The sequence below is a fragment of the Abramis brama genome (assembly GCF_963993115.1).
Source record: "Abramis brama genome assembly, chromosome: 20".
Taxonomy (NCBI): Eukaryota; Metazoa; Chordata; class Actinopteri; order Cypriniformes; family Leuciscidae; genus Abramis; species Abramis brama.
In genome coordinates this window covers 19,264,281-19,289,968 of record NC_139982.1, presented here as the reverse complement: position 1 = coordinate 19,289,968, position 25,688 = coordinate 19,264,281, and the positions used below count along the sequence as shown (strand labels likewise).

General features: G+C 37.2%; 1 protein-coding gene across 13 annotated transcripts in view; it reads right to left on the bottom strand.

Moving 5' to 3' along the window:
- Nucleotides 1-688: 688 nt before the first annotated feature.
- Nucleotides 689-25,688, bottom strand: part of cadps2 (Ca++-dependent secretion activator 2) — a 137,440-nt gene continuing 112,440 nt past the window's right edge. The window contains exons 18-31 of one of the 13 annotated variants that reach the window (XM_084094532.1): nt 21,667-21,823; nt 18,271-18,412; nt 16,846-16,965; nt 15,537-15,566; nt 13,192-13,347; nt 12,957-13,104; nt 11,470-11,484; nt 9,729-9,803; nt 9,390-9,473; nt 9,249-9,281; nt 4,241-4,348; nt 3,266-3,368; nt 1,662-1,766; nt 689-1,483 (exon numbers count right to left, since the gene is read on the bottom strand). In XM_084094532.1, coding sequence (XP_083950658.1) covers nt 1,326-1,483; nt 1,662-1,766; nt 3,266-3,368; nt 4,241-4,348; nt 9,249-9,281; nt 9,390-9,473; nt 9,729-9,803; nt 11,470-11,484; nt 12,957-13,104; nt 13,192-13,347; nt 15,537-15,566; nt 16,846-16,965; nt 18,271-18,412; nt 21,667-21,823 — 1,434 coding nt within the window. In that variant the 3' untranslated portion in view covers nt 689-1,325. Of the gene's footprint in view, nt 1,484-1,661; nt 1,767-3,265; nt 3,369-4,240; nt 4,349-9,248; nt 9,282-9,389; nt 9,474-9,728; nt 9,804-11,469; nt 11,485-12,939; nt 13,105-13,191; nt 13,348-15,536; nt 15,567-16,845; nt 16,966-18,270; nt 18,413-21,666; nt 21,824-25,688 lie in introns of all 13 variants that reach the window. The other 12 variants (XM_084094535.1, XM_084094539.1, XM_084094538.1 and 9 more) reach the window with 12 other exon arrangements.

The window sequence follows — 25,688 nt, the reverse complement described above, 5'->3', positions numbered from 1 at the left end:
GTATTCAATTAAAGAGATCGTGATGAACAGTTACATATAGGCTACAGATAAATATCTCCTGTTATAGCCTACCTTTAAAAGTCTTTTTTTATATTTTATTTGACATTTTATTTTGTTAATTTATAATGTTTCTATTATGTTAATAATTATTAGTCTTACTAAGAGTAAAACGCCTAGAAATAATGGGCATTGCGCTATTGTGTAGTAGGCAATTACAGCAATGTGTTTCTATGAATAGAATTCCATTTCTTTTAGATGTGTTTGTTTAATATGATGCACAATAAAGATGAAGGCCATTTAAAGTGATAATTAAAAGAACATGCAGAAAACCGCACACTGAGTGGGTTTGATATCGAGACCAACAACTGCCATCGTTTTTATTAGTGACCAAAAAATCCAGGAGAACAAATTCTAGTCATTAATAAATATTTTAAGTGTTGCTTATTCTTTGGCTAGTAAAAAATCTACAACTGTATTTAGTAGTTTGTTTCCACTTTTCCTAAAATGTTATCTAGAATCTAATCTAGAATATGATTAACATTTAAATGCATATAAAAATGAAAATATAAAACGCATACTAATTTTTTTTTGAATGCCCTATAAGTTGTATTTAGCCCTTGTAAAATGTTTTCATTTATAGGCTACTCAGCCTTCATGTGCATCACATCATAAAAAAAGACCAGAAAAGTGACATTAAAAACACTTTAATTGTAACACTTGGGCAATCTCAGGTGCACAAAGACAATAGAAATATACAGCTCTTGTTAAAATCCAGTGACATTTTCTTTCATCTGAAACATAGTTGGACATTGACAGCATACTATACATGACACACTCAACGGTTACTTCTACAGAAAAATCTGAATGTGAACTCATAGCAATTGAGTGGAACAGTGTCACGACTTCATAAACAGTGCAACAACTAGCATTTCATCCACCATATTTGGAGCTTTGGCCTGAGGATCCCAAGCTGATGCAGAAAGAAAGAAAAAAGCACATAAGCAGACACTACTTCCCTCACGCTCTGTATTTCTAGCTTTCACTTCGGTACACCGTGTCTATGATACACTTACAAATCATCAGCAGGACCCCTGTGCTATTCGAGCATCACTGCACATCAAATACAGAACGACAGAGACACTTTAGCAGTCTGTAAGTGGCCAATGAGAGTTTTTACACAAGCATGGTGATATCGGCTTAGACAGAGGGCAGAGTAGCACTGGCTAGGGAGCATGAAGCGCGAGCTCCAATCAGGAGAGCTGGAATCCGACCTCTTCGTATCGAGTTTATGACCATCCACACAGGTGGGACGTTAACCCTCCTCTTCATCGCTGTCCCTCATGGTGATGCCCTGCAGGCCGTCCGCGGCCGACACGGCTGCCGTGGCTTCCTCGATAGTGAGCCGGTTGTAAACGGTCTCGTAGCTCTTGTTGTTCAACGTGCCGTCCAGGACGCCCTGCAGCCTGAAGTCGCGGTACGACTTCTGAACCACAAAAATAAAGAGCAAGGAGAGCGATTCAATAGTTTAAGGACACGTTTTGACTTCTCGTACATTAGATTCGCCTGACACGGCACTCGTGTCACGGTCAATTAGCATCAATTGAGTTTCCAACAAAAACTTCTTCACACAATGCATTCTTTTTTTTCTTTCTTTTTTTTACCTTGACAATCTTGATGAGAGTTTTGAGTTGGTAAACATGCAGCTGCTGATCCAGTCTGTCCGTCAGCCACACGCACATCGCCTTCATGAAAGAGTTGTACCATTGCTGTGCATGTAAGAAAGAGAGAGATAAACCTTGAAGGGGACACAAATGCGATGGAAAAAAACATCAGCACTTTAAGCAAATAAAAAGATGTGACCTACGTGGGGCGTGAAAGAAAAAGCTGCTTTTGGTTAATGTCAAAAGTTCCCTTTAGGTGTGTTTTTCTTGTATGATTGAGCCTTGAAATTTTCACATCTACTGCAGTCCTCAAAAATGTTTACAGCCTTTTTAGCAAAGGACATGCAAGATTACCTATTCAGTGTATTAAAGTATTTAATATTCATTAAGAGTCATTACTTCATTGCTCATTACAGAACTTCCTGCAAGTATCTTCTCGTGCCCCAAGTATCATGAGGTCACGTTCGCACTTTATAACAACCCTAAAGAAACCAAACCAACTAATTACAGGGCTAACACTTGAATCAGCGTGTGAAGGTTCACCTTGCACTCAAAACACCTTTTAAATACACATTTTACTTAAGGTGAGGACACCTTTTACAATTAACGGTTCAGAAGGCCAGACTTTTCTATGAAAGAAGCACGTTCTTTAATCAACGGCGTTTAGACGGTGAATCGGTTTTGTGACTCCGCCTCGCGTTGGCATTCTGCCCACTGATTTCATTTCGGAAATCATTAGCTCAAATCGACGAAATGTGCACATCGAAGAGATTTGCTTATCTAGGAGCTCATCACACGCATTCGTTTGAATACATGCACAAGCAAGACTGTGTCATGCAAGACCACATCATCATCATCTATTTGTTTGTGAAACGCATCTTAAGGCCTGTTTTCATTGAGCTTCCCATGTATCCCATGTAATTTTCTGTCGGGCTTGGCTTTAACGCTTTCAAATTTGTGACGGGAGCGTAAATGAATCCAAACAGCGCAAAAGTAATCAGCAAAGTCCGCTCCTGCCGTTAACGGAAAATGGGCAAAATGGAAAGATGAGAAGCCACTTAATTGAAGCACTTAGGCTGGTTGGGAAACAGATGACTGTGCCCTAATTGTTGGAGGTGAAAGAATGGCAACGCATTTCTTCATATCAGACGAATCTCCGTCCCGTGTGTCAGTAATCACATGCTTAAGTGTCCACTTGTCTGGTTCATTAGGGAGGCAGAGGAGGGTGGCCCTCCACACCTGTGACCAGGCTGAGGGCCGTGCAAACCTCATCGCTCCGCTAATCACAGTGATTTAACGCCCCGGACAAACAGACCGCAGACTGCAAGGGCATGCGGCGACTGATTTTCCTATTTCCTCCGGCATCTCCACAACAACAATCGGCGGCCTGATGTACAACGGCTTGTCCTCAAGAAGAAGCGCTGAAATACATTCACGGCTGAACTTTTAGCCGTCCAGAGATTCGAATTAAATGTTTTGAAACAGACAGACAGATTGGGAAGACTTGATGTTTGGAGATGCATCTCACACACACACACACACACACAGGCTGCCTGATGAGGAAGTTTCTGTGGTGACACACGGCGACCCTTCTCTCGACTCACTCCTGGTGCATGACTGTGCGCGTGTGACACACATTAGAGGCTGTTGGTGTTCAGGGCACCTCCATCCCACCCGCCTGTCTCCATCGGCGGCCTCGGCAAAAGTCTAATAAATCAAGAGAAGACATCAAACACTGCATCTCTCCAATCTGGCTCGGAATAGAAAGTTTTCGAAAGGCAATCTGCTCGGGATTTATAGGGGAGGGAGTGTTGTTGTGTATGTTCTCTCGAGTGTTTGTGTCTGTCTATAGATCTGCAAAGCGACACGGGAGGATGAGCAGTGTGTTCTAAACAAAATTAAGGAGCGAGAGGTACGCGCTTGCGCCTTCTATCTCTCTCTCTCTCTCGATGTTGTTTGAGAGTAAACGGGTCAACAGGAGCCCTGGGTGAGTGCTCAGGCACTGGAAGTGGTCACAATGGGCTGATGAGTGCTCTTGGTGAGGCCTCGTTGCCTCTTGCAACAAAAACTTTCCCCACCCCTTCTCACCTCCCTCTGCCTCGGCTTTACAATACCCACAGCTGAGGAGATGTGGCAGGAACGCAGCTGGAAACCAACTGGGACGGATTATAAAAAGGAATAGATGTTGGAACATTCATTCACTTGTAACGGCACACCTGAAAACAACGACCTTGAAGTAATTCTGCTTGATTTGCGTTGCTCTTTAAACTTATTACGAAACATTTCTGATGCTAGTGCGTCTAAGGCCTTGTTTACACCTGTGGTATCAGGATGCGTTTTGGTCGATTGGATCACAGATAGACGAGGGAGGCATTCCCGTTTACACCTTATGTTTTAATCCGTCTCTTTTGTTCACTTTTTCAACCACTTCTGTCCTGATTTCTTCGATCCATGTATGGGTTTTTTCAGATCTTACGATCTAATGGACAAAATAAGCTCACTCAATTTACATATGACTCTGTTTACACCTGAATATAGCGTAACAGGGCATAATGCAGCGGGTTTGGCATGAAACTTACGTCAAAGATTTTCTCGGTGTACATCTCGTCATTCACACGGTCTCGCAGAATGTCCTGGTTCTGCCGTACGAAGGTGATGTAGGTATCTGCTAGATCCATACCAGGTTTCTGTTGAGAGTGACACATCCAAAGTCAATATGCTCATCAGATTAATTCATTCTGGGTATTCATTTGATTTTTGTTGATGCATTGCAAAGCCAATTTGACCAGAAAACATGCTGATGATTGATTTTGAGTCATTCAAACTTTTACTATCATAAAGGTGCACTAAGTGAAATGTTTTAGATTTAAGAAATCTATAATATTTTTGACAAATGTTTAAAACATCAATCAGAACAGTGGCCAAGTAAAAGCTGTTTTATCCCACATAAGGGCAGGTCCCCCTCATGGTGGCAGCCATTTTGAGATCACATGACCAGGTTATCCTTTTACCTTTGACAAATACCTTATTTCTTATTGCACTATGTTTTTGTATGTGTAATTTTGCTTATTTGTGTCAGCTCCTTTATTACTTAAGGCCAGTTTTATGATTTAAGGCCTGTTCACACAAAGAACGATAACTATAACTAGCTATAAGTTATTAGCAATAAAGTTGTAATAATCGTTATAATTCCATGAGAATAGTCCACACCACAACTATAATGATAATGACTCAGGAACAATATTATTGGAATCACTTTCAGCATTTTTTTTTTCCAGTTGATGAACACTAAAAACATCAACAGCCAATCAGAATCCACCCGATTTTAAAGAGCTCAAGCATTTAAAGCGACAGATGACAAAACTGGGCAAACTTCTGAATCAATAAACAGATGGTTAGATTCTTATAGTTATCTTTCTTGGTGTGAATTGGCCATTACTGTTTATTCTTTTCTTGTAAAGACACTCTAAGAAAGGAGATTTATTACAAATATGAATAGGATGATGATTACCATTATTATTAATAAATACAAGCTGTTTTTTCTGCTATGGCATTGATAACTAAATGCTTTGTTTTTATATGATGCTGGATTCACAGCAGTTGTGTTAGTATGAAGACGTATAAGACAGTCGTGCAGCGAAATTAACAAAAATGACTTAGTACACCTTTAATTCAGCCATTATTTTCTTTGTATGACAGGATGAGCAAATCAAACACCAAGATCAAACACGAATACCAATACATTGACAGCCACCACCATCTTTGCCTGCTGAAGGATATTTATGTAAACGTATTAAAAAAAGTAGCAAAAAGCACCTACGACACTTATACCCCGTTAAAAGCAATCCTTTTACCTGTGGAAATGTTTTTCTATTCACACTGAGGCTGTTAAAACAGGACAAAAATGTCCTAATAGTGCTATAATTGCTGTGACACATTTCCCTCCCATGACTCAAGGGCTGATGTAGCTCGAGGGCTTGAACGCTGGAAACCCCCTTTTTATTAGAGCGCAAAGAGACACCTGAGCATCAACCTCCTGTTCTGGTCAAGCCTCGCTTCCTGTGAGTTCGTGTGTTGGTCATATGACAGAATGAAGGTCCAATGATGAAACAGTTAGTACCTATTTGAAAAATAGTTTTTTCAAAGAATCCTGAAAAAATCTTGTAGAGTTGCACGTGCAACTTGTGAAAGCAAGCTTGTTCACGGAAAAGCTGCCTTATTTTGAAAGAAGTAAACTGTCACACTATTGACATTTATGTAGTAGCGTCACAAACTCTAGTTAGGTTCTCCCCAACACTGGAGAGCAACACACACTGGACAGTATAACCTCCTGACCGCATCAGAGATATGAATTGGACAAACAACAGTTGATCAAAAAACGACTGGGATCTCAAGAGGGCTTCATGTCATGTTGAGTAAGAGGACTTCAGAGGTCTTCACAGACATTTATATTATAGTGGAGGGAAGAAAACTGCCACTTCCTGTGGAGAACCAAGCGTATAATCGCTGACGTATCATGGTAGTCACCTGTGGCTCCACAAAAGGCACTTGGGTGGAAGCAAAAACGGGGTATTTTTAACCCAATGCTCTTCCTTCCATCAGTCTGACAGGACGACAAAGCCCGTGATGGGACGATAAGTACACAAACACGATCTTCTCACACGAAATCCAACCGGAGGACCGAGGGACGATCCGTCAGGCCAGACAATGCCACGACGACTGGGTGTGGGTCATGTGTGAAAGAATAAATGGAGAGGTGTGGGATGGTGCGATTAAGGCCAGGTTAATGACTGGTTAAGCTGAGCGGATAAATGGCGTGGATGGGGAAACAGAAGAGAAAGGGAAGGGGAGACGAAATGCGCAGTAATTACATACAACTGCTAGCCTGGCTTCCTGCCACTGCTTCATTCACTGTCCAGGTGCAGGTGTGTGTGAGTGAGTGTGTGTGCGCGATAGAGAGCGTGTGAAGTGCGTTTGTGCAAGTTTTGAGTAAATACTCTGTTGTGGTAACGCTAATGCGAACGCAGATTCGAGCCGTGAGTGTTAGCGTGGGTGTGAATGTGCGAACGAGTGTGTTAACAGAGCGCTATCGGGAGGGCGTCTCGCCAGAAAGCCCCGGCGCTTGAATGGCAGCCTTCACAAAGGAGCAGAGGAGCTTAACCTTTCGTGACAAGAGCCCAGAAATGTTCAGTGCCAAAGGCCAGACCACAGCCAGGTTCTTCCCTCCCTCTCCGGCTTCAGCGGGAGCTGTGAAAAGGGCTTTACACGGAGCAGCGTTCCTTCTGCACAAAAGCGCAAGGTGGAGGTCACGTTATAATTTGAGGGGGAGATGGGGTGCCCGCTGCACACCTCGGGGAGCTCAGATGGAGCGATGTGTAGGGTTTGAACGACTTTCTGTTCTTAATCTCATCAGTTTGCTTTGCACATTGGCCCCAAATTGTTATTTGGACACTCAAGTCGCGGCTAAAAATTTATGAATGTCATCAAGTACATCAAATATCATTTATCTGAAAGAAAGTTAGCATAATTGCAAAAAAATTCAAGTTTCAAATAAAAAACAATAGGGAAAACTGTTGGGAAAACTTTACTCGAAGCCTTTATATATAATGTACTGTAAAAGTATTTCTAATGCATTAATTATGCCTTTTAATGCACATTATAATCAGACATGGGCAGTATTTCAATTAAATGTATTTTAAATACGTATTTAATTACTTTAGTGTATTTTGTAATTTGTATTTTGCAGGTGTGGAAAAAATAAAATGTAGTTTGTAACAAAATATTTTGAGGGAGTGTATTTAGAATATTTCAAATACTTAAATACTTAAGAAAAATCACCATATGCTTATCACCATAGTAAACGATTTTGCCATATTTTCGGTCTGATGTTGGCAATGGCAATGTCCAGGTTAGATGCATGATTTCATGAGCCAGTATTTGTAGCTTGTAACAAAATAGTTTTTGATGTATTTGTGCCCACCTCTGATTATAATGCATTGTATGGTCTCATGAATAATTATAGAACCACAGTTCTAACACATCATGATAATTATGTTTAGCCTATAGAAGGTATAATGCATTAAAATACAAGACAAACAACCAATTTTAGATGCAACAAGGTATCTGCAAATATTATAATGCATTTTAGCTTTGGTTACAATTATTTATGAAAAGATATGATGCATTTATACTGCATAATGCATTAAAACTTTATGATACAGTATACATAAAATCTTTAAGTGTTATCACTTTTTTTTTTTTTACAAAAAGTGTTTAGACTATATATATATATATATATATATATATATATACACACACACACACACACACACACTATGCACAAGCATAATTTAAACTAAAATATTTGAGTTTTAAAAGTTTTTTTGATGATAAAACAACAGGTAAACTTCAAAATCAAGACAAAACGTTATTGCAATAAAATGTTATTGCAATAGATTAAATATCAAATGTAGTAAAAAAAAATTGGGAACTTTTTGGTCACATTTAGAGGATCATGTTGATGTGCTGAACAACACCTGTGGTTCCTCTTCTAGGACACATGTGTGAACTTGAGGGGATCTGACTTTTTGATTAAACGTAGGCCCACATGGAATCCGCATTCACAGAATTCAGCAGAAAATCTGTTAATGACGGTTGTTCCAATTCTGTGGAAATCCAAACATTCCCAGCCCTTGTGTTTTTGCATTTGAAATATTTGGGCTAATTTGATAATGCTTTCATCTGCCAATAAAAGTGTAGTGCTGTCAGCACTACTGAACAATATTTAAATTTCATTCCACAGATTTTCCCTCTAAAATCAGAACAGAAAAAGCGGGGGGAAAATGTCTGGAAATTCTAAGTATAGATCTTCCTAAAAGAGGCAAAAAAGGTACTTTTATCATCAAATTAAATTACATTTATACAGTACATACTTTTTAGGGCCACTGCACACTAGAATGATTTCTGAAGGATCATGTGAAGTCTCACTGAAGACTGGAGTAACAATGCTGAAATTTCAGCTTTGCCGTCACAGGAAACTAACTGTAATGAGAAGTTGTTCATGTTTTTATTCAGACAGCCCTTCAGTAATACTCTCGTCCCGGTTCAGGAGGTCATGCGATTACTCAGTCTTTCCCTCAACCCGTGTTAGCTTCTTTCTGCTTGCTCACGGTCTGCGCTCTGAACAGTCTTGGTTCCTGGTGATTCATTAGCATCTTTCTCTGCTTGTGACGGCCCATTGTCAACACTGTGGCAGATCGTGAGACTGATTTTAAGCCAATGGGGTTGCTAATTAGTCTTGCTCAGCCAGCTCTGAAAGACGCTCCAATCCCGCTTTCAGTTGGCCATGAGTCGCAAATGATAAAAAAAATATGTAATTGTGTTAAGTAATGATGAAATAATATGCATTAAGCCTTTTTTAAATATTAAAAACAAAGCAAGAAGGAAATGCTTGGCAAAGCTGAATAGAGAATCTGTTTCCCTAAGTAAATAATAAAACACACATACACAAATGCAGAGCAGCATGCACAAAAATATCCACACAGGGCATGCCGGCATCATGCGCACAGTTACCATTTATACACTTACTGGGACGTCTACATATTTGGCTGCTGCTTTTACCTTAAAAAAAAAAAAAAGTACCTGCTTGATATCTTTGGCTTATTTGGTGTTCAGTGCGAAATAAGATCCCGGAAAGGGCGTGTGATAAACGTGAGAGACAACACTCACCGTGAAAGACAGGATTGAGGAGAAGAATGTTCCCTCGTCATATCGTGAGATTTTGGACAACACCCCATCCAAAACAGCTGCAAACTGTGAAAGCAAGTTAATGTTTGCGTGACAGGCACAAACACCTTTAGCACGAGAAACAATTAACAATTTAGGACAAAGTAACATTCACTGAAAAGGTACAACGTAGCAGAAAACACCATATAACGTTTCCTGAAACACACATTCATTGGAAAGCTACGTGTCGAGTCAGAGTGAAAAGAATGGGCAAAATCCAAATCGCAGTGTTATGAAATGTGGCGTCTCGAAAGAGGCTGAGACGATGCCTGGTGGGAGTACCTTTGAGACCAAGGAGGAGATCATTTCCTTAAAGGCCTCATCGATCAGGACATCGATTTTTGAGTGGTACTGCTGCTGTGGGACAGAAGGAGGAGAAACATCAACAGATACGATGCCGAACAGATCGCAAGGCATCCTAAAAGAACAACATATTTCGGGAGAGAGGAAAAATCCTCCCCGTGCAATAGGGCTGAGTTAAGCAGCTATTAGGCCCATTATGCCAATGAATGGCATTCCTGCTCTCGTTTAGGGCAAAGGAATTTGAAGGATACTTTTTGTGTGGGCCACAATTAGAGCAGCCTTGTGTTTTTCTAAAGAACCCGTCCAGCTGCGGCGACCAAAGGCTCACACTACATTCAATTAATCCGCCATTTCATGTCTGATAAGTCTTATTCACCTATTTTGTGGAAAAAAAAAAAGAGAGGAGGAAGGAGAAAGCGAGGGCTCAGGGGGTGTGAGAGAGAAAGAGAGAGAGAGCGCATCCATTTGGGTGCTGAATAGATGCCTTTGCTGCATGCAAGGCAAGCAGGAGTTCATCTCCGCCAACAATGGCCATTCACGCCGAATCTAAAGGACACCCAAATTAAAAATTTCAATCAACAATGCGTGCAGATCGGTGACAAATTGAAGGTGCTAAGAGGTCACTGTCAGCAGCTCTAATTTTCTTTTCACCCCCTTTTTTTTTTCCTGCACGCAAAATGGCAGCTTTTTCATAAATGGCATTATAGGAGAATCTTGAGGACTTTTTACCTCAATTAACACTTCCATGTTTGCTTTTTATACGGCTAAGCGGCGAAGCTTTTTTTTTTTGCATTATCGCCGATTAAATAGGGAGGTCTTCGCCGTGTGTGTGAAAAACCAAAAGAACAATAATTTCTTTTGAAAACATTTATCTGGTAGCCATCCACTTCAGAGTCAGCGAGATGGCGGCTTATAAAGCATAACCTTGTGTTTTGAAATAAAGCGTCAGACAAACTCGGGTAAAATCATCTTTTCTTTGTTTTGAAATAAAGTCTTTCACAAACACACCGACATGCACTGTTGGCCATTAAACTCAATTCCGTGTGAAGGAAATCAGTTGAGCATTGAGAAATACCTTTTAACCCAATTCTAAGTAGTAAGTGGAAATAAAAGTGGCAGTTTCTCGACTATCTCGCCGCACAAGGCCGCATACTTTAGGTGTCAATGGAGGAGAAAATACATATTTTTTTCGTAAAGTTAGCACCTGTTTTATTTATTTATTTATTTATTTTGTTAGGACTGGAAAAGAGTAGTATCGACTACGACGACAGTTCAGAAGAGAGAGAGCAGAATCTCGACTACACAAACAAATAGTTGACTTCTATTTCAGAAGATTTCATACATCTAAATGTGCATTAATATAAAGAAGACAAACAATTACAGCAGTGATACAATTTGAGGGTGCTGTTTAAAAAAATAAAATAATAAAAATCTAAATTATTTGAAGGAGCAACTGATTTGGTTAAATGAAAACAACACTGGAGTGTTAGTGATTCCACTAATTTGTGATATTTTGAAATGTCTCTGTGTTTTTTGCGTCAATAAAATTGAAGTCAATGTTATTTGGTTCCCAACGTTCTTCAAAAATATCTTCTTTTGTGTTCCAGAAAAGAAAGAAAGTCATACTGGCTTGGAATGTCATGAAGGTGAGTAAATGATTACAGAATGTTTATTTTTTCTCTACTCACAAGCACAAAAGAAGTGTAGAGTGTATACTTACCCATTGTTGGTCAACCTTGGGTTCATGCAATAACGTGCAGGACATGCGGGGATGAGTCAAAAAAAGACAATGAGCAAAAAGATAAAACATCCTTGAATGAAAACTAATCTCAGAGCTGGTTATCAGATAAATAAAACTGATTTTGATCATTAATTAGGTGAAATTCAACTACGTTATAAACAAACACAACACAAAATCTAACAAACTCGCTTATTTCAGAAGGAAGAATATGAAATGAGATTTACAGTCATTTATTAACGAGAAAAAAAAAAATAGCAAACTGCCACTTTACTATTGGCCAGCATCACACACATGACCAGCGTCGGCCAATAGTGAGCCTACGTGGTGACGTCCAACCCAGAAGCGCTGCGCTGTTATACGTGAACTCACTCAGAGGCCCACACTGAAGAAAATGAATAGTTGAATAAAGTCGTTATTTTGATAAACTTAATGTTGAGCCACTGTAGTCACTTGGACTATTTTAACCATGTCTTTACTAACTTTTCTGGGATGGCAGATATCGATTACTTAGCAGCCTATGAAGGAGTGATCCAGCTCTCAGATTTCATCAAAAATATCTTAATTTGTGTTCCGAAGATGAACAAAAGTCTTGCGGGGTTGGAACAACACGAGGGTGAGTAATTACTGACAGAATTTTCATTTTTGGGTGAACTAACCCTTTAAAGTGAACTGTAACATTCAATTTGGATTTAAAATCCAATTCGGATTCGTCTCTAGTGTGAGCACATCCTAAGTGAATCCAAACTCTACTCTGGATCATAATTATCCAATTGAGAGCTTTCAAAGACAATCTGAACATCTTTCACTCTCCAGTCAGAAGGTGACAGTACAATGTTTTGATAGAGGTACATGTTTACTGGAGTCAATTCACTTAAGGTAGTATCTGAATAGCTTACTTATAGTAGTTTCTGCACATTAAGTTGGGATAAAGTATTTTTATTTGAAGAAACTATGTAAAATGTTCACAAAGAGAAAAGGCAATTAAATAGCTAGCCAAAGTATCATTGTAATTGCCATGCAAATGAGAAGCCAGTATAATGAATTGGCTTGTTTGAAATCAAAATGGCAGTCCTCGTGCCGAAGGGTCTGTGGAAGTTTGGATGTGATTTTGTTCAAGGCCTCCAGAGCATTAGGACCTTGTGGTCGAGCCTTATCTCTAGGCAGAAGAAGAGGAGGATAATATCGCCCACAGAAAGGAAGGACAAAACACTTCAAACCAACCAATAACACCTGTGCTAGTTCAACTCAAAAATCAAGTTTGAGGTATAAAAAGAGAAACTGATGGATCTTGAAAGCTATTCAAACGGCTGATTAGTGTAACGTAATTTAATGTTCTAAATCTTGTTTGTACCTGCTTGCTGTCAGTTTAACAAAGACCAGATGCTTTTTGCGAGACTTATGGTGTTCATAAAAGATCTACAGTACTAAGATAAACATAGATGTGTCCGCTCAAGTTTGTGACGTACCTCTTGACCTTGGTCGAGAACACAGAGCTTGGAGCACTGCTTCTTGGCATCCATGAGAACATTGAACATTGTGCACACAGACAAGGGAACGCGGAAATCGGTGGATTTGCTAGACTTCTGCATTTTCGAGTCAAAGGCAGCTTTGGTCCTAGATATCAGAGATGGCAGAGAAATCAATTACATGAAGCTCCTGGCTGTAAAAGGACAGCCATTTATTCGTTCTTTAATAGCTGACCTTTTGACACAGGCTTCCATCATATCACTAGCCATCAGTTTGAGCCTCTGCTCCAGATGTTTGGCGAACTCCAGCTCTGGCCAGTGCAGGTCCATCACGAACATCTGAAGAGCATCCAGCTTCCAGAATAGATCTTCTGATGTGGCCGAGCCGTTACTGAGGAAGACAGAAACCGTGACGCGATCTTAAAGTCTACATTTCGACTTTACATCATTTTTTTCACTGCAAATACATTACAAATCTAAAAAGGAGAAAGCGTGAATGCCAAGGTCAAAGTACACAAAACACACTTTATAATAATAAAATGAGTTTGTTAACAGATTCGTGTAAAACAGATCAGTACTTTGAATGCCCATAAACTAACGATTTACTGCATTATTTAACAAAGTGTTACAAAAAAGATGACATGATGGCATACAGAAAGAGTATATAGCTGGTCTGGAACATGAATCTTAAGGTGTTTTCACATTTGCTTTTTTTCAGGGGTCTGAGAATTTAGATTTATTTGAATGTTCTTTATTTGGAAGTTATATAAAAATATATAAATTTTAAAAGTGATTAATTAAAAATTAATTAAAATATTTTAATTCTTATTATAATAACATTTTAAATAATAGTTAATGTTAATATTATAATTAATATATCAACAGCAAATATTATTCATAGATAATAAGATTATTACAAGAACATTATATATTATAATATATTAACATGCATTTCATTTTATCATCTTAAAAATAAAATATTCTTATATAATAATAATAATAATATAAAGAATATTTTACATATTAGTTAATATAAATGCATATAATGTATTGTATATTATATTAAATTAATACTTTTATAGTTATTAATATATTAATTATAAAATATTGTTATAATAATAATAAAAAATAATTATACTATTAATTATATTATAATTAATATTATATCAAATATGTAATATGGGTAGTCACAATTAAAATAGACCAAAATGGCACCTCAGTCCATTTTAATAGCCAAAGACAGTATGAATGCAAATAAAGAATGTCAGTTCTTTTTAACTCACTTCACGTTTGGGCCTCAACGGTCTCATTATAGCACGTCTCACGTTAATGTAACCCCTACGATGAATCCTATTTCTCATTTGCAAATGTCTGGTAAATTAACTAATGTAAATGAATGAAAGGGTTCAGAGACTGAGAACTCAAATGTGAAAACACCTTCCATTGTCAATGAATAGTCAAGTCGTCCCCAAATTGCAAAAAAGCAGTCAAACGACTAATCGTGCGAGAACGACTCAGTAAAAGTCAAGTTGTCCTGCACCCAGCGGACTGAAGTGCAGCAGACGGGACTGTAAGTCTACAAGCTGCAGGGAGTCGACGTCGAGAGCAGTTTCCACTGATGTTGCTTGTGTGCCGACTCCGCTGGGTTCGAAGGGGCTCAAGAGATCTCCGCCAAGCGAGACAGATGGAGCGACATCACCGTGTCAACCGCAGTCGACACAACAACTCGCAGTCTCAGCTCGAGTGCGTGATTTGACGAGACGAAAAAAGGCCACTCGGTCCACTTGCTGTTAAAAGACTGTTACCTTCACAAGTGGCGGTCCGGGAAAATAAACCGTTTGGCAAAGTCCGCTGTGCAATTAAAAGGGGCGAGCGCAAGCTCCCACTCGGTTAATTAGCGGCGGTACGGTCCGTAAGGGCCCCCTCGGGGGTGCGCGCCTCCGCCTCCAGCACAGGGTGAACAAATGGACCAGTTTCTCGTCTGTTGAAGAGACTCCCTGAGGGAGAACACAAAGTTCTCGCCGAATCTAACAACCAGCTAACCACAGAGTCCCCTCTGACAGACACCCACAGGACTACACCCACTACAGACACTGTTTCAGGCCTGAAAGCTGGTGTGCTTTTGCAGTTCACACTCTTCAGGCTAATTGAGACGGATGCGATTTAACTTTCCGACGTTATTTAGGCTCTCGTAGCTGTCAGAAGTTCTTTTGTAGAGCGACGCTGTTTACATCTTGTTTTGAGTGAAGCCAATTGTTCAGGGATAAACCTGGATTTTGGTGTATGAGGTCACTATGCTATAGTGTTACCCAGATAACCCCCGACGGCAGAGAGAAAATAGTGCTGCTGTTTATCATCAGATGCTCACAGCGGGATTAAACGCGCTCGCGCTCCGCAGATTGAACCGGCGATACCTGGGCTCTTCATTATAGGAAGAAAAATGAATGTTTATGGAGTCTCGGGCGTCCATGTGAATTAGCTTTTAAACAGGTTTCTGTGAATTTGTTGTCTTTCAGACTAAAAACAGGATATAGGCACAACACACACCAAACACAAGCATGTGATATCTCTGGTACTCACAAAATATCTGGCAAATTAACTCCTTGTCCGCTGTAAATCAAATGCATAACTGTGTTAAATTTAACCGATGAATCACACCAAAAAAGCCACACACCACCGCCTAAAAATGACAGTATATAACAGCTATCAAGCAACTTTGGCACAAAAAGCACTAAAATGAACACCATCACACCAATGTTTTCAAGCACATCGCCAACAGGATCATCACACTCTGATGGAGACAGGGATGGGAATCGGAAGCAATTTAATCATTTGATTCAATGATTCTGGTTCCTTAACAATTCCATTAATGATTCTTTTGCACTTTAGAAGAAGCCCAACCTAATATAATTGGCCTTAACTATATAACTAAACAAAATCAGTACTATTTTTCATAACAAATTAGTTCTTTTTCCATTGAATTACCATTTTTAAGGACTTAATACAATAAAAAAGTAGTAATTAAGCAGAAAAAGTAGTAATTCTGTCATGTGACTATCAGTCAACAACTGAAAGTGATTTAATAAGTTGAGATTCAAGCATGTCAGTAGATGGATCAAACAAATAACTGTTTAACCAAACATGAGTTTATAGCAGTTTAATTAAAAGTAAACTGACCCATAAGAAATTTTACATAAATTAGTTATTTTTCAATTAAAGTAACATTTTAAAGGACTTAAAACAATAAAAAAGTGGTTCAGTCTCAGCTGCAAGTGATTCAAAAAGTCGAGATTCAAGTGATTCAGCAGACTGATTCGTTTAGACTAAACAAGCTTTTTGCCAATTAATTAAAAAGAACAATCACAAATTATTTTTTTAATTGTTGTGCGAAATAGCTCGAAACTCGGTTGAAACGCTTTCGTTTGTTTTGGTGCTGTAGATTCAGCGGTTCCTGGACAACAGTGCCGAAGAACGCAGACATTCGTGACAAGCAGATTTTTTTTTTTGTGGCAAATTATGGAATCTGTTCTGAATAAAACAACTTCTTGATTCCCAACCCAAGCTGACAGACACAAAACATTAAAAAAAATCTACAAAAACTAACATAACACTCACATAGTCCATGCAATTAAGGATGCACTTTATGGTTACTTAAAAATACTAATTCATTATGCTAAAGTGAGTGTATTCATTTTTGTTATAACATTTTAGCAATAACTAAAGCCAACAGTTGGAAGCATCCTCTAGGCTGCATTTAAAATGTATATGCCACTCAGTATTTTTAAGGGATGTAGACTGGTTCTAACTAGTCATGTGACCTCTTTGCAGCTATAATAAGCATATGTCAAGAACAGTAAGCAGCGATGGCGCCCAGCTGGCCCATACACACGTGCTGTCACACAGCGGCCCCATCCAGGAAGGGGCTGAGAAGCTGGGCATCTGAGGGAGGTTAAGAGGCAGGTTGGGAACCCTGGGAAGTGGAACGCTTGGCAGATTGTTGGTGATGGTCCTGCCAGAGATCAGAGAGTGAAAGAGCAGAAAGCACTGAGAGGAGGCGAACAATAAGACAGTTCATCAGATGAAGAGCAGAATAAACAGCGGTTGACTGATCATTCTGTGGCATCAGAAGGGAAGGAAGCAGCTTATTGACAGACTCGGGGAAGAGATTCGCCTTAGTTGGAGAAGACGGCATATTTGGTTATGAGACACGGACATACAATCTGTTCAATGCCGTACTGTATTAAGAGTCATGTTCAGTTTGGAGTCTAAGAGACCCAAGATATATATTTGTTTTATTTTAATTTAAAATAAAACCGACCCCTCAAGAGTAAACATGTTAGTCACATTTCTGAAAGGTTCATAACTACTTTGTTGTAAATCAGAGTTAGAGCTTCAACAATAATTAAATATTATATATATATATATATATATATAATAATTAAATAACTATTATTAAAAAATAAATTATATAACTATTATTTTTATTACTATATATTATTATGTATAAATAAAATTAATAATAATAATAAACCCTATAGTGTTTTGATAAGAAATTTGGGTCAGATTAACTCACTAAAGACAATTTATTATTATTTGAAATGTTTGAGGGAAAAATACAAGTTTATTTATTAGGTCAGAGGAACTTAAAAGCAAATGATCATAAATAATAATAATATTCATTTTAATTTCTTTCAAATTGTTATCATAAATAATAATAATAGGTAGTAATAATAATAGTTATTATTATGATTTATAAATAATTATCATTTATAAATAATAATAATTAAAAAAAACCCTAGAGCATTTTGATTAGGTCAGAGGAAATGATTATAGGCAAATTATTATTTTAAATGATGATTATTATTTTTTAACATGTAAATCATGGGGGACATTGGGATTCCAAACATCTCACCAGAACATGAGAGTTAAGGTCCTACGTAAGGTCTAATTTTCACAACCAGTGTTTTCTGAAGACCCAACATACAGAGTTGACTTCACGCCTACAGACACGTTTTCATTCACATCAGATTAAATATGGCGAGAATAAACAGGAAACTGAAGTAAATCAGAAAAGTACAAAGCATTAATGGAAAAGGAGGATGACCATCTTGGAGGCTCCATTCTTTTCCCTCTCTCCAATCATCTTTTCATTCTCTGAAACATGAACAAGTTAAAAGCTCTGCTATTAATAACCTGACATGTTTAAACAAAACACGGCACTGCATTCTCCAAAAAGCAAAGAGAATCAATCGATGAAAAAAACACCACCACACATAGCAAAATCATGTTAGTGTGAGGTTAAACGGGGTCTTACTTCACAGACTGCCACGTCTCCTGTTCAAAGCCGCGGTGAATGGACTGAGCTATAGACGACTCCATCAGGTCAATGTAGCGCACCACTAGAGGGATGTACAGGTCCTGGAGGTGCTTGTGGAACGTTCCATTGTACAGGTGAGCTGGAGAACATGAAGGAAGAATGAAGGCTTTACAATGTATCGGCTGATGTGCAACCAGTATTACAAGGCACAATATTGTTAGACCTCTTAAAGCTGTAGTGCAGTGGAAATATATCTAGAACACCACTTCCAGAAATCATTGGCAACTTTTTTTTTTAGTTAAAAAATAAAACATTTAAATAATACAACATATACATTCTTTAGGATCTTGAAAAACAAAACCCTTATGTTGTGTTCGGGTCATTTTGAGAGATTTTCTTTTCCATGAAAATGTTACTTAATGTTCTCACATTGGACTAAAACTTCCTGACTGGCTCACACAGGATCATTTTTGTACTTTTTGGGGATTTTTTCCCCCACCTTGTTACATATGCTGTGTTCCATTATTTGGTGATAATATACCATAACGAGAGCAATTTTTAAAAGGCCGGTCATCAAAGGTGTTATAGAGTTTTCAACACTAATGTAACAAAACAAATGAGTGAATTTACTTGCATTTAATGGTTTCAAAATCTCATGTGAACAAGGTGGTGTTGTGTTGTCGAGCTACTCATTTGCACATAAACTACTAATAAGGTTTGTACATTTTTTTTTTTTATAGTTATGTTTTGTTGTATAGTTTTATTGTAGAGGAGGGTGGGGTAAGATGTGCCACACTCTTAATCTAGCAAACTGTGGGTGAGGTTATGTTTGTCACATGACAATGTTTTTTAGAAAGGTCCCAATATATATTCTACATTTACCAGTTAACTGTCCCCCTTCCTTTTTTGAGCATAGATCTGATCTTAAATGGTTGTAACTCATGAAAGCTTTGGGATACAAACAAAAGGCTGGTCTCTTTTTAAAGAAGACAATCAGCAGATTATTGCAGAAAGCATAACAATGAAAAATGAAAGTGTAAAAACATTACAGAAGTTTACTGCATTTTAAATACTGTAAAATGTACTGTAAAGCAAATGTTCTGAAATACAATTTATTTGATACAAAATATATATTTAACAAAATAATTTATAAGTTTTTTTCCAAATTTGAAGTTGATATCACGAAAATGCACCCGCTAAAATGTTCTAAAGAACTATCTCCATTTTCTATTTATGATGATTACTAAAATATGCGGTAACGAAAATGGCAAGTGTCCCGCTACAGCGTCACTGACGGTTAACAGGCTAAACCTTCTCCTACCTGCTTTTTGAATATGCAAATAAAAATATGAAAAAGGTTTGTACAATGGACCCTTTTAGTCCACTGTACAAGTATAATGTTATTAAAAAAAAGTTATAAAAACTTAGATTTACAATGTTAATAATTGTAGAAAATCATCACAGTCTGTGAAAGCAGTCCATTAAAAAAATATATTAATAAAAAATATATATAATTTATGTTAATCGTTTTTTTCTTTTCTTTTGCTGACTGCAGACACCCTAAAATACAATTAGTCACCTAGTAGACGACATAAAAATGGCACAGCTTACCCCAATCTCCCGTACATGTAAATGCACTCAATGTAATTTAACCACTTAGAAGGAAATGGAGGTCTGAGAGAGAGAGAGAGAGAGAGAGAGAGAGAGAGAGAGAGAGAGAGAGAGAGAGAGAGAGAGAGAGAGAGAGAGACTCTGTCTCCTCAGGCATCATTAAGTGTAATTCCCATCTCTCTGTTCCTCCTCATTAACACTAGCCTTTTTACTCTCATGGGTGTGTGAGCTCATTCCCAACCATTTAATAACGATGAAAGTCATTTGAGCATTTAGTGTCAATGTCACCACAATTTTTTGTCATGTGCACGCACTAAAAACTAAAAGCACTCAATTCGCAACTGAAACGAATCCCGGTCCAAAATCAGGGAAATTAAAGATTTCCTCCTACAGTGTTATCTGCTACTTAGGGGCATTTGGTTGTTCTAAGGATTTGAAATAACGTGATGAATTCAGTAGACGACTCTAAATGAGGATCTGTCGAGAAAAGTTCAAAGTAACATTGAGAGTTATGATTTTTTTCATTTTTATTTTTTTAAGATTTCTAACATCAACAATTTCTGGGTGAATTCTTCCATTAAAACTACCAACTACCAAACAGGCAAATTTAAAATAGTTTTCCAAAAATTTTCAACATGTTTCCATCAGGCTTCCCTCATTAGAATTAATTTCCGTGAGATTAAAGTAGTGAGAACAGGGCACAGGAAAGCAATTTGAGGGGATCTTCAAGAAAGTTCATACAGTATATGAAAGAGCGTGGGAGTTCCCTATATCTTTCTGCCAACTGTCTGTGTTATTACAGGCTGCCATTTCCATTGTCATGCTCCCTAGATAACCAACCATTTCTATTCCAAATAAACTGCTGTTTGAACAAGACACTAAAGCAAATCTCTATATTACCGTCGCAAATGTCACAGTCACACAAAACAAAATCTTTAACTGGCTGCAGTTAGGGTTCGCTCCTCGCTCAATTAACTTCATGTAATGAAGTATTCAAAACAATTCTCTGGGATCATTTCTGGTTGGTTACGAGAGACCTATGCTCAGGATATGTCGGACACTTTGGCAGGATTCGGATATGTGACCTGTCGAATAACCCTCCAGAGCCACTAACAGATCACACTGTATATCTAATGAGTGTGATGACCAATAACAGTGCAGCATGTTAAACTGTTCTCCTAACAAGTATTGTTCTCCAAAGCAACACTGGTGTTAATTAGAACGCTTAGCAGTGATAACATGCTATCAGAACTTTGGACAAGCGGAAGAGTGGAGAAACAATGCAGAGCGAGGAGAAAGAAAGACAAACTTATTGCTTATAGCTGAACTCATTTCATAACTGATAAACTTTACAGTTATTGAACTGAATTAAATCTACACTGAAGTGACTTTAGCTGAATAAAGACTCTATTGTCTTTTTTTTTAGAGCTGCTTTACAGCAGAATTGACTTTTGTTTGCATCATTGATCATTATTTTCCTATTTATCACTGTAAAGCTGCTTTGAAACTGTACTTTTTTTTTGCTGCAATTAGTTACAACTTTAGTTTAGTTGGATATTTAAGTTATCTCAACAAATTTTAAGTTAACTAAACTTAGTTGGATATTTAAGTTATCTCAACAAACTTTAAGTTAACTAAACTTAATATTTTAAGTCAAGCAAGCACACATACTTTTTTTAAGTGTAAACAACACATTATTTCTTATTCTAATGTTGAATTTTAAGTTGTGATTTTTTACAGTGATAAAGCGCTATATAAATAAAGGTGACAAACACTACACACGGTCTGTTCGGAGGAAGTTGTTGAGCAGCTGAAAGAGGGGGAAACTGTCCCAGGAGTCCTGTGGCTGGACGGCCAGTGCTGAGTCCATGTCCACCGTGTAGAGCGACAGGAAGGTCTCGGCGTGCTCACCCATCGCCTCTGGCCACCAGGAGAAGGCCTGCAAAATACACATGCAGTCAATTAGGGACACTTTTGACTTTTTTCTATTTTAAACATTATTTTAGGATAATTGATCATTTTTGTTATTATTTAGAATTAGAATTTATTTTAATATTTTCGGTTTTCACTTAATTTCTTGTTTTGTCATTTTTATTAGTTTAAAATATATATATATATATTTTATTTAATAGTTTGAGTTGATTTCATTTTAGCACTTCAAGTTAAACTACACAAAAATGAGAAATGTTGCCTGACAACTTGTACATTATTAAATATTATTTTATTTTAGTTCACATTTATTTTATTTAAACTAAAGATTTTTTTATGGCTTTACTTTTAAGCTAACAATAATAACCCTGGAACAAAGATCTGATCATGGACTTGAACAACTATCAAGATGTATGTGTGATGCTGGTAATGACATAATACTGAAATATTACATAAAAAATAAGATTCCATTTTGATTTCATGGGGATTTTAAGCTCTCATTTTTCAGATTAAAAGTGCAAATTAAAGAGAAATACAAATTGGGAAACTTTGGCAAAATGTAAACTTTTAAAATTTATTAAATTAAAGAGACATAGAATTAATATGAATTCTTTATATATTATATAGATAGAATAAATAATGAATCTTATTTAATCTATTTTTAAAAACATGTTCGTTATTAAAAAAATGTTTCCTTAAAATCATCCCAATGGACATAAAAGTTCCCCTAATTAGGAAAGAATCACCCATATATGTAACCGGCATATGTAACATGCTGAAAATATGCTACGTCTTCTATAACTGTGCAAACATACAATCACAAACAATAATGCCAAAAGTCATAATGTAGAGAGGAATAGGGTACAATACTGAGGGCTAAGCATTATGTTCTTGGATACTCGCAACAAAGCACAATACAAACATGGAATTAAAGCAAGTAGAAGTAGAAGACAATCAATAAAATGATGGGACCTTGAAAAGAACCACACAAAGATCGAGATGGAAAATGGCTTTACAAAACCTGCATGCTTGGTTTTGTAAAGCTTTACTTCTACATTTTATCAGTACATATTTGAACAATTTAGACTTATGATTTTCACTTGGTACACTGAAAACATTTTTTTTGTGTAGGATATCACTTGTAAATACATCAACACTGATTTAAATTTTTAAGGTAATAGATGCACATAAAAATACGTTTTTACGTTTGGAAAAGGGAACTGTACTAGAAAGTAGCAGAATACTGCCATCAAAAAGGCTAAAGATCAAAAAAGGACAATTAGCTATCCACGTGTCTTTTATGGTCGACTGCAGCGCACCAGAGCTCATACATCCTACTGAATTCCCCTGAGAAAAGGGAAAAATTCAGTGCCGTCTTTCTACATAGTGCCGAGCTCCTATTGTCTGCCAGTATGTGCATTGAAGGCCCTTCTGAAAAGATCCAAGTCCATCAATACATTTCTCTCTTTGCATTCTTCCACGCGGCCATTCTTGGGGACGTCTGCAGCCAACTAAATCGAGAGTATCAACGAAAGCTGGTTCATGTTGTCTTGTATTCTTTGAAGCCAAGAACTTTTTATCCAAAGCGGTCGGCATTGAGCGATAGGGATAAAAGTGCAATCAGTCATGGTGAAGAATATGTGGTGGAGAGGAGAATGCTGACTTATTAAAGGGTGCTATTGTGTACGGATATCCGAGCGTGTGTGTGTGTGTGTGGGGAGGGGGTGAACGTCACTCTTGTCTGACTAGATGTTTTACAGTCGATGGCCTTGAGGGAGTTTGTCTTCAGGGCTTTCAGAAGCAGGTTTAGAACAGCATAGAGCTGACATCCATTTCAGTCTAAAACATAGACCATACTCTTTTCTGTTGCTTCTAGGAATGGGTCAGGATGGTTAGCTAGTCGATCATATTACTAACTTGTTGTGAAACTTGGAAATACACAACTGTTCAAAAATGTAGGGTTGGTAAAATTTGTTAATGTTTTTGAAAGAAGTCTCTTCTGCTCACCAAGGCTGCATTTATGTGATCAAAAATACAGTAAAAAACAATAATATTGTGAAATATTATTACAATTTAAAATAACTGTTTTCTATTTGAATATATTTTAAAATGTAATTTATTCCAGTGATGCAACGCTGAATTTTCAGCACCATTACTCCAGTCTTCAGTGTCACATGATCCTTCAGAAATCAAATCCCTCGTTAAAATATCCACAGATAGTAATTATCATAATACACGCCCAAACCATCTCCATATAAGGGCTGTCCTCACAATCTCAGCCTAGACTGCATGTTATTTGATGCATTTTTATGCAGAATTGATATTCTGGAAAAAAATATTATACGTAAATATTGCAGAAACTTTTATTATTTTATTGTAGTATATGAATAATATATTTAACAATATGTATATTAACCATATTAATAATTTAATTATATTTATATATTTTAACTGTTTTCATATAAATATGAAAATAACTACTGGACAAGTTATGGACTTTCTTAAATACTTAAAGATTTTAAAAGAAGTTATTTGATTAAAAAAAAAGTAAAAACTGCGATATTGAGCACAATATTATATACAATTGTAAAGAATTTAAAATCTATTTTAATTTATTTTAGAATGTCATTTATTTTTTACTATGTTATTATTTCAACATTTCTTTATTATCAGTTGAAAACAGTTGTGCTGCTTCATATTTTGTGGAAACTGATACATTTTTCAGGATTCTTTGATGAATAATAAGATACAAAAAAAAAGGCATTTATTTGAAACCGAAATCTTTTGTAACATTATAAATGTCTTAAATATCACTTGTTAACAATTTAATGCATCCTTATTGAATTAAAGTATTAATTTCTCTCTCTCAAAAAAAGAAACAAATCTTACTGATCACAAAAATCTTTTGATCTACAGTATATTTTATATTTCTAAACATATTAGACCTAGGCAGTTCAAAGAGTCAGTGGTTAGTGGAGATAAATTTAGAAAGTACAAAAAAAAGAGGGCAACTTATTGATTTCGTTGTCAAATGCTTTAACACACAAATATACATTGTGATAAATGACACCCAATCTGTTAATGATAATGATAAATAAAAATAAATGAGGTGCAAATGCTAAATAACACAACACAATACGACACAACACGAGAGTGAAATATAAGATGAACCTTACCTCTCTTCCCTAACGCATTACAAACATAGGAGTGGTAAAGAAAGAGAGAAATATCAAATAGACATACACATTCTTAAGCATAGTGAACATAGATACACTTTCCATGTAATACACATTTGATTAGACAATGTTTTACTCCTAGTTTCAAACTGTAAGTGCGACCATAATTTCACTAACGTAGATCTGAGCACATCACGCACACACACACCTTGATGTTTCCTTAGTGACAGCATGTGGGACATTTGTCTTGTTAGGCACAGCCTGGGTTCTGGCATCATTGTCTCTGTCATCTGTGACAGCTGTTGAAAGCTTGAGGCCTAAAAATAGCCCGCTACCTTGCTAGCAGATGTCTACATCCACATTTTTTGTTAGGAAAATGCTCGCTGTTACTTTCTACGAAGCTTTAACACCTAGTATTGATTAGTTTCCTTTGATCTTTTCTTTTTTTTAAAGTTGATGTTAGAGCGATAGCGGGCGCTGGCCTTGTGCAGATGGGCCGTGGGCGTTGTTTTCCTGTGCCGCTACTATGAGCTGGCACTGGACGGGTAAGCTGTCACTCGCTAACAGCTGTTACGGCAACGTGGCGAAGTAAATGGACAGCGAGACGGTAAATGATCACAAGTCCGCTCTGAAATGATCATGCAATACCTTCTGGAAAAACATGCAAAACCAAAGGACCCGATGATAAACAAAGTTAGA